The 10,054-nt window shown below is 44.3% G+C and overlaps 1 protein-coding gene across 1 annotated transcript; it reads right to left on the bottom strand.

Moving 5' to 3' along the window:
- Positions 1-230: 230 nt before the first annotated feature.
- Positions 231-9,313, bottom strand: ZBTB45 (zinc finger and BTB domain containing 45). The gene is made up of 4 exons (XM_032234554.1): positions 9,106-9,313; positions 7,511-7,613; positions 4,697-6,336; positions 231-1,247 (listed from the first exon to the last, which is right to left on the bottom strand). Exons 3-4 carry the CDS (start codon positions 6,219-6,221, stop codon positions 685-687), a joined length of 2,088 nt encoding a protein of 695 aa, XP_032090445.1. The 5' UTR covers positions 6,222-6,336; positions 7,511-7,613; positions 9,106-9,313; the 3' UTR covers positions 231-684.
- Between the last annotated feature and the right edge of the window lie 741 nt (positions 9,314-10,054).

Here is a 10,054-nt window from a genome sequence, read left to right as displayed (position 1 = left end):
AGTAAATGAAATGCCAGTATGTGGTTATGTATTAAATCTTGGTATATTTTATGATGAAGGATGTTTAAACAATTATAGTCAAATGAAAATGGAGGTATGATGACGGTAACATGTATAAATATCTGAGTTAAAATACTTGAGTTAATATGAATTATGCTTGATGACTGTGGAAGAGATGCACGAAAGTCTTTTGTAACCAACTGATACACTTTCTACAGTATGTAAAAAAGAGAAGATTTTATGTGTTGTGTTTGTTTTGAAAATAAAAAAAACTTTAAAAAAAAGATTAATGTGATCCACTTTTTCTGGAGAATCCTGTTTTGGATTCCAGTCATAGGGCATTCCCAGTCCTGCTGACACATCATTTAACTGATAAAATCAAGGATTCAACTTATGACTCCTAGCATGCAAAGCAAATGCTGTACCATTGCACTACAGGCAGACTAGAGAGAGCCATTGGACACTCTCCATCTCTGCCCTTCTACAGCAGACTGCATGGTCTGCCCGCAGTGGCACTATCCCTTGTAGAATCTACAGTGGTAGCCTCGAAGACTTTGCCTTTCTAGTTTGCAAGATACCACAGCAGATATTTTTCCAGATTAAAGGACTCAAAGTAAGCCTTGATGCCACCTATCTCCATAAGCCTCAAGGGTTGGATCAAGCAGCAAAAAAGACCCAGATGTCCTAGACAGTATGAGGCTGCATGGAGGTTTCTGAAGTAGGATCTCCTTTCCAGGCTGTAACTGAGTTTTCCCCAGTAGCTTCTCCCTTCCAGGTTACCAGACGACTTTCTGCCTGGCTCGGATCTCCTGTCTTCCAACCACTGATGGTGCTCTCAGCAGTCGGCTCCCCTGTTTTCCAGGCCACAGGAGCAGGAATGATGCTTGCCTCGGCAGCAGGAGCAACCGTGGTGGCAACATTTGCTTTTTCCTTCCAGTCAGCTGGCGAGGAGGATGTGACAAGAGCCCCGGGAGCATCTGATGGGCCCCCTTTCCAGGCAGTGTGAGTGGTCATGTGACGCTCCAGCAGAGTACGATGAGAGAAGTATTTGTTGCAGATGCAGCACTGGAAGCGTTCAGGGCGGTGGGTGCGCATGTGCACATTGAGGGAGCTCTTCTGGGTGAAGCGCTTGCAGCAGATGGAGCACTGGAAGGCACGCACGCCAGTGTGGGTCACCATGTGCTTGAGCAGATAGTCTCGCAGTGAGAAGGAACGCCAGCAAATGCTGCACTGATGGGGCTTCTCACCTAGAAAAGGAACAGCACAGAAGGTCAGTTGAGGGCCAAATTTTCATTTCTTAACAAAAAAAAATTGCTCTCCAATGGAGGAGGGAGGGGAGAAACCAACTGGCACCCCAACTGTAATGATCCCAAAGCATCCCCAGATTATGGAGGGAGGCCTGTTAAACTTTTGTTTGCTTTATCACATCTATTTTTTTTAACTTATGTCCCAGTGCAAAAGAAACACAAAAAAGACAGATTTGTTCTTTCCAAGAATTCCATTGAAATTACTGCATTACGCTTGGGAACTCAGAAAAATAAAGATTCTCCTCATAGCTATAAAGAGCTGCTTTGTCTGTTTTGCAAAGCAGAGATCCTTTCACTAAATAGAGTAACAAAGCAGGCATTGTAATTATCTCTAAGACAATGACTCACAATGTATACTGTACAGTATACAGGTTGTTCCTCTACCTATCATAATTCTGGAAGGCCCAGAATCTTGGATGTTGAATGAAGTAGTTATTAAGTGAAATGCCACATGACCACTTTGGTCAACTACTGCAATCCAGACTCTCCCAGTTGTGGTCATTAAACAGCTATGTGTGTTTTAAGTGGAGTGCTAAGAAGAGGGCTTGAGTCTCCTGGGCGCTGTGAGCTGGGAAGAGGGTTTGGGCCTCCCATCTCAGCTGGGAGGCTTGGAGAGAATGATCACAAATACGATGGAAATTGCTAGTGTTTTTGCCATATTTGAGGTCCATTCTTCTAGCATGTCAGAGAATTTATCCTCCCTGTATGGGGGAGAAAATACAACCATGCATAAAATCCTTTGGTGCACTGGGGGAACAGATCACTGTAAAACGGCATGATGTTTTACAATGGCTAGAAATGTTTCCCCATTCTAAGGTTGTTGTGACTGCAAAACATCATTAAACAACTGGTCATTACATTGAGGACTACCTGTATTGCCATCAGGTAACTTGGCTGTTAAAAAGGTACTAAATGGACAAATTTTCTTGGCAAGTGGTTGCCATTGCTTGCTTCCTAGGGCTGAGAGAGACTGGTTCAGGGACACCCATGTCTAATAGGGTTCCTCATTCTTCACCTATTAGATCAAATGGGCCCTCTTTGTTTGAACCAACCATAGTGGCTTATCTTAAAATCAAAACTAAATCCATCAACAGTAGTCACCAAAAGTTTGCCTAAAGTTAGTTAAAAATTAAATTAAATTACTACATTTAGCTGAAGTGGTAAAAAGGAGAAAATCAATTTAGGAAAGGGTTTTTAGCCAAACATTGTGTTTTATTTGGGACACATTCACTTTTTGTTTTAACTGTACCCATTTCCCTTTTGCCCCATCCCTATGTGGTTTGTTAATATGTTCCACAAAACCATGTCTGATGGCTCTCAATTTATGGAATTTCTACACAAAATAACTAGTATTGTTCATTTGGTTCCCTGCAACCCAAGCATTTAAATCCCCAGTACCAGTTTTCCAGCAGGATGTCAGTGGAGGAGGAAAATTCAAAACACTGGCAGGAAAAGACATTGCAGCAATTGCAAGAAACCAGATTTTTCTCACTCTGAAGCTTCTTGCATTTCCTCCTTTCACTCAACCTTTTTCCTTAAAACGTTTATTATCAAAACAGCCAATCCTACTGTCTTTCCATGATCATTTGTATTTCAACAGTAAGAAAAAGATTTGAGTCAGGTGTGACTTGGTCAATTTTAGTTTCTCATTTTTATTTCCTAACTTTCATCCATCTGCACATTATTATAGGCAGTCCTCAACTTACGACCACAATTAACTCAAAATTTCTATTGCTAAGCAATATAATTGAGTTTTGAACAATTGTTAAGTGAGTAACAGGGACATTAAGTGAATCTAACTTCACCATTGACTTTTGTTGTCAGGTCGTAGGTCACATGACCCCAGGACATTGCAACCATTATAAATATATGCCAGTTGCCAAGTGCACAAATGTTGATCATGCAACAAGGATGCAACAATAATTGTAAAATGGTCACTGAGTCATTTCTTGCAGTGCCATTATAACTTTGAATGGTCAGTAAAAGAATGGATCTAAGTCAAGGACTACCATATTTTTTGGAGTATAAGACGCACCAAGATTTTGAAGAGACAAATTAAAAAAAAAGTTTTTGGACTCTGCAGATCTCCCAAAAATGGCCAGTTTTTTGCAAAAATGGATAGCGGCTTATAATACACTTCTGGGGGGGGGGGGGGAATGGCTCATTATTTGCTCATTTTTGCCCTCCCCAGCCCGCAGGAGCACCCTAGAAGCCTCCTAAAGGCCATTTTTGCAAAGGGGGCGGGGTTTTGGGAGGCCAAAAATGCTGTATTCAGTGCATATAAAATGCACCCAGATTTTCAGCCTCTTTTTTGAAGGAAAAAGGTGTGTCTTATGCTCCGAAAAATACGGTACCTGTATTGGTATGAGCGTTTGGTTTTTTATAGTTATTGTTTATTGGTCTTGTATGCCGCCTACTCCCGAAGGACTCCGGGTGGCTTACAATAAAAAGGGGAAGGGGAAAAATAGACAAAACAACAATTTAAAATACACAACATTCATAGTTACCGTGAGGCTGGATACTTCAACAGCCCCCCGGCCTGCCAGAGCAGCCAGGACTTAGTGGCTTTGCAGAAGGCTGGGAGAGTAGTAAGGGTCCAGATCTCCACGGGAAGTTCGTTCCAGAGGGCTGGAGCTGCAACAGAGAAGGCTCTCCCCCGGGGAGTCACCAGCCGACATTGGCTGGCAGATGGGATCCGGAGGAGGCCTAGTCTGTGCGATCTGATCGGTCTTTGGGAGGCAATTGGCAGGAGGCGGTCTCTCAGGTACCCAGATCCGATGCCATGTAGGGCTTTATAAGTAACGACTAGCACCTTGAAGTGAGTCCGGAGACTAATGGGTAGCCAGTACAGCTCGCGGAGGATAGGTATAACGTGGGTGTACCTGGGTGCACCCACAATCGCTTGCGCGGCTGCGTTCTGGACTAGCTGAAGTCTTCGAACACTCTTTAAGGGCAGCCCCATGTAGAGCGTGTTACAGTAATGTAATTAAAACATCTGTGGCCCTATTTGTATTTTTGTGTGCATTTTTCCTAGCTGCACTTATAACTTTTATTGGAAATGAGCAGGAAATGTTCTTTCTTTCTAGTGCAATGTTTCTCATCCTGAGTAACATTAAGATTTGTGGATTTTAATTCTCAGAAATCTCCTGCCAGCTTATGACTGCTGCTGAATTCTGGAAATTAAAGTCCACAAAAATTAGCTATCCAGGTTGAGAACCATTGCTCTAGTCTGATCTCAGCTCCTTGTGTCTGCCTCCATTTACTATTCTCTCAAAATAGTAGGAAAAAAGTGACCTTGTTCAACCACCAAACAGTGATATTTTCTGAGGCTCAGCCTTGTTCTTTCCCAGCACTGACAACCCACCTCCCTGGTTTACTGATTTCATTACCAGAGTGGATGAACATATGTTTGGTGTAGTTCTTCCGAGAGCTGAACGTTTTCTGGCAGTGGCTACATTGATAGGAAGGTTCCAAGCAGCGGGACGTTCCTGGCTGTTGGCTCTGCTGCTCTCCACCATGAAGAGCACTGGTAACCATTGTGTTGGGGCTGAGCTGGACCATATTGCTGGCACCTGAGTCCTGCTGTTGCTGCTGCTGCTGCTGCTGAATACTGTAGAAGGTCTGGGCTACTCCACCAGGCTGGGGCAGGTGGAACTGGAAGATGCTGGTATTACTGGTGACGGTGCTGGTATTAGTGACTTCTGCCTTGAGCTCCCGCTGGATGCCTAGGGAGGAGACAAAGGTCAAGGCCTCAGGCCCACCACCGCTGCTTCGGGGTGGAAACCCAGAGGTGGAGCCACTTAGGTCTTGCTTGAATTCTCCTGTTAAGTTCCTCAGGTTGGAAGCCTCTACGTTGCAATCAGGATGGAATTTATCTCTATCTCGAGAGGTGGAAACTGTAGCCTCTTCCCCACTTTCTTCTCCCTGCCAGGATGGGATGAAGGACTCGGAAAAGACATCCTGGTTTCCAAAGAAATCCTGACCTTCCGGGGTGGCATAATCCAAGTGAAGGCTCTCCTTCCGGTCGGGTCCACTGCTAACCCCAGAGTCCTTTGCCTGATCACTGAAGTCAGCAGCAAAGGGGCCACTCCCACTGCATTCAGCAAAGCAGCTCAGTTTGGCCTCTCTTTCTGCCTCCGACCCCTCTGGGCCTTCCCCACTGCCTTCCTCTTCATCTTTGATGATCACTGGCATTGTCTCAGACAGCTGAAGCCTCACTGGCTGGCGCTGCTTGCGACTATGGCAACTGGGGGCAGATTCAGTGGAGTGCAGGTAGGAACCTCCTGCATCTCCTTCACTTATGGACCCCTCGCAGGCAGCTGTCCTAGCTTCTCTGTGCTGGGAGGACAGCAAGTCTCGCAATTTATAACGCACCTCTGAGGCACAAAGCAGCTTTGGGGGTTCAAGGTGGGCAGAGTCAAGGTCACCTGGTCGCGAGAGGCTGCCAATGACCTCTTTGGGTTGTTGCTCCTGGGGCTTGCCGGGCAGAACTCTGGGAAGAGATAAGGGTACCGCTGGAGCAACAGTGGGGGGTTTCGGGCTGCGATTCTGAGAGATGATCTGGGTGCATTCGTCAATGACAGTCTTGATTTGCAAGATGGAAGCAGCGGTGAGGATCTGCAGAGCTTCAGACTGGGCTACGACCAGAGAGCCACTATACATAAACTCCACCAGCTGACGCACTACCTGGCTGGGGACCACAGGGGGTACCTCAATCTCTGAATAGCCCAACAACAGTTTATCATGGAAAAAGGGGCTGCCAGCAGCCAGCACACACCGGTGAGCTCGCAGGGTGGCCTCCTGGATGTGCACTGTCACATCACAGAAATGACCACCTAGACGTTGCCCATTCAGGGTCTCCAGAAGAGACTTGCTGAAGTTCTGCAAATGAATGTAATGGACAGCTTCGGCCATTCTGTCTTGTATCCCACACTGGAATCTTTACAGCTCTAGAGCCTTCAAAATATACTCTGCATCATAAATAAGGATGCCAGGGAAGAGAATCTCTAATAGAAACCCTGCAACAACACTGGAGAGAAAGAAATGGTTAGAGATGCCTCAGAAACTAACATTAATTCGGCAATCATAAATCAAGGATAGGATGATAGCAATAGCATTTAGATTTATATACCACTTCACAATGCTTTACAGCCCTATATAAATGGTTTATAGAGCCAGCATCTTGTCCCCAACAATCTGGATCTTCATTTTACCAACCTCGGACAATCAGAAAAGGGACAGTATAGACTGCAGTTGGATAGTGAGTGGGCAAGAGATTCATAAGGGACCCTTCCTGTTTCACACACTGTAAAAGAGTCAAAGATGTGAAGAGGGAATTGTGTTAATGTAGATTTACATTAAAATAGAATTAGCTTAGTTTGTGTTATCCATGTGGTAAGGCTGACATGGTAAAACAGGATCTTGTTCTGTAATTATGGGCACAGCTTAATGCCTGAGACATTTTATCTGATCTTGAAAAGCTAAGCAATTAATATTTGGATGGCAGAAAAGTCCAGAATTATAGACTGGAATGAGAGATCGAAACAACATTCCAGAAGAACACAATATCAAGCAGCATTTGTATTTCTGCTTAGGCAAATGCATGAAGCCACCAGTCATTATTTCACTCAAAAAAGACTTCATTAACAGAGATAAATAGCTCATTGGCTTGTTGGTCACACATCCCTCACTGAGATTCTACATGCGGGAATTTCCAATTTTTTTGGGGGTGGGTGGGAGGAATTGATGATTCAGTCTGCAATGCAAAGAGGAAGTCCCAGCTTCCAACTTTAGCATCTCTAAATAAAAGAGACCAGGCAAGGAATAATGATAACGTTGCCCAAACAGTCATTAACAAAAAATTCAATTTTGCTTTTTCCAATTCTAGTTTTGCTTTGATGGGAATTTGCTAGGTTGTTCTCTCATCAATGAGGCTTTGCAGAGAGAAAAGACAGAAAGGCATCAGACCTTGCCATAACCTTGAATATCAAGTGTGGTAGAAGGTTTTTTTTTTTTTTTTTTGAAAACCTACTATTTCATTTTGTATGCAAATTTAACAAACACCCTATCATATGTAAATCTATACCCCAAAATGCACACAACAATAAAAATCTAAGAAGTTTGCACTCATGTACTGTCAGTATGGATGAAAAGTAGGGCAAATACTGCAAAATAGTTACAGTAAATAAATAATAAGTACAAACCTTCCTTCTCAAGCTTGCTATCTCCAGATGTATGAAGACAATGCAACTATAAGAAAACCTAGCAGTTGTATTTCCAACACATATTGAGGACATCCAGGCAAAACTGCAACATATAAAATCAGTTTGTTTAAAAATACAGGCAACAAGACAATTGTAGATAGAATTGTTACACAAATGTGAGAGAGTTAACTGAAATCTTATTGAGGTAAAGCATTAACCTAACTAGAGGGGCTATTATGAGATGATTTCAAGTCCAGTTAAAAATAGAGATGTCTTAAAAGTTAACCCCAGAAAAAAAAATTTGTGGGTAACTACAGTGAAATGAAGAATACTTTTCCGCCTACTTAAAAAGAAACTGATACTCTGCCTAATCTTGTCTATAGAAAAAAAGAGAGACAGTCTGCCAGGAAAGTCACCAGGAATAACTCTGAAATGCTGGGTCTAATTAAAGTCCTGACTTACTTTTTTTATGCACAGAAAGTTTCTATCTCTGGAAGCTGTGTTTGGGCCTTACTATCCTGCTTCAGCATGTGTGTGTTTGTGTGTGTGTGTGCGCGCGCCAAGGGTGGGTTCCTGCTAGTTCTAACCTCTTCTAGAGAATAAGTTCCACAAATCTACCTTGCCGTTTAGAACTGGTTCCAGCTCCATTCCCCCACCCATCCGTACCATGCTTGCCCCGCCTGCGGCACCCACTAATTAGGTGGCTCACCAATCGCCCCACCCACCTCTAAGAGTCCTATCTAAACCTTAAAGTCTTAAAGCTGTCAGGTCTGAACACCCCTGGGTTTTTTTTTCTAAAGGGTTAGTGGTGTAAGGGTTTTGTAACTTGACAGCTATTAAGACTTGCGTGCTTCAAATGCCAGAGTTTCTGAGCCAACATTTTGGTTGCTAAGCAAGAGTGTTGTTAAGTGAGTTTCACCAAATTTTACAAGTTGGCCACACCCACCCACATGACTGCCAAGCCACTCCCACTCAGTCACATGGCCGGCAAGCCACTCCCACAAAGCAGGCCACACCTACAGAAGAGGTTCTAAAAAAATTTGAAACCCACCACTGGTGTGTGTGTGTGTGTGCGTGTGTGGGCACACGCGCGCGTGCGCACCGCGCACACACACACACACACAAACAAATAAAAAATTGACATTGGCACAAAATGGTCCTGAATCTCAATGGGAGGAGTTATTGGATTTCCAGCTTTGGTTAATGACACAGTGGCTAAGATGCTGAGCTTGTTGATCAGAAAGGTCGGCGGTTCAAACCCTTAGTTGGCAAGGGGTTGGACTAGATGACCTCCAAGGTCCCTCCCAACTCAGTTACTATTAAAATATGCTCTTCGCTGACTGAGAGCTAAGCGCTTTTTTCTCATGATTGCACGAGCTCCGAGTCTGAGCTCTGCCTCCGCATCCGCCTCAGGTCTCCAACCACAACCTCTGAAGCTCTGCCGCGCCTATGTCAAGGGAAGCCAGCCGTCCGGGGTCCCGATCCCTCAGTACCTGTACCTGGGAACAGAACCGGCATGGGCTTTGGGAATAAAGAGGCGTGGCGACGACCCAGTGGGCGGGGCTTATGCTGGAGGTGGAGCCCCGCACACCTACCTTCCCGGTCTGCAGCGCGGACCATCCACTCCAACAGGCTTTCTACGGCGATCTCCTTCCGCGCACTGTACGTCGCCGCCTTCCTGGCACTTCCGCACCGTGCCGTGTTAGCGGGGCGCGTATCCGTAGAGACAAAAAAGTGTAGAGTAGACTCCCTAATCTGAGAATCTTCATTGTTGACTACAATTCCCAGCATCCATCGGCACACAACAGTTGGGATCTATGGCCGTAGAGAAAAGGAAGATAAGGCTGGCACCGCCTTAAGGCGGTGCTGCATAAAGCGCAGATTCCGCTTTTCTTTGTCAAGAAGGACAGGAAAATGCAGGTAACGCAGCAGGCGCTTCCTTTCTTCGCAAACGAGTATAAGCCGTTCCAGAAACTTTTGTCACAATAATTCTTAATCGAATGGAAATGTTAGCCCACACTGGCTTTGAAGGTACCTGCCCATGCCAGTCTTCCGGAATTTACCGCCCTCCAAATATATCGACTACTATTGCAATGATGAACTTGCCCCTGTTATTGGTGGGAATTGTAAATTAAAACCTGTGACGGGCATAATTTTATGGAAGGGTGCGAAAATAGACCGACCCTCTAGATGGGATTTCTTTTCCTGTCTCCGAGTTTGCTCAATTTTATCTCAAACTACAAACAGAATTGGGGGGGGGGGGAATTAAAATTATTTAAATAACTTCCCCAAAAGCAGAGAGAGAGACAAAACCGTTCCTTTCTTGAAACTATAAGAAACTCCTCTCCCTTCCCCAGATTAAAATATTCTTTAATCTTAATATTAAGAGAGGCAGGATTATTTCCCCAAAGGAAAAATGGAGAAACATCCTGTTAAAGGCAGAAAGCAGCCCCAGTATTTTCTAATAGCATCAAGCAAAAGGCTCAAGTCTTTAGTGATGGATACTTTGTATCTATTAAGAAAGACTCTGACAATCTATCCGTA

The sequence above is a fragment of the Thamnophis elegans genome, chromosome Z (genome assembly GCF_009769535.1).
Source record: "Thamnophis elegans isolate rThaEle1 chromosome Z, rThaEle1.pri, whole genome shotgun sequence".
Classification (NCBI taxonomy): Eukaryota; Metazoa; Chordata; class Lepidosauria; order Squamata; family Colubridae; genus Thamnophis; species Thamnophis elegans.
Note: the sequence above shows the minus strand (reverse complement) of the source record. Positions and strands in the feature narration are given on the sequence as shown.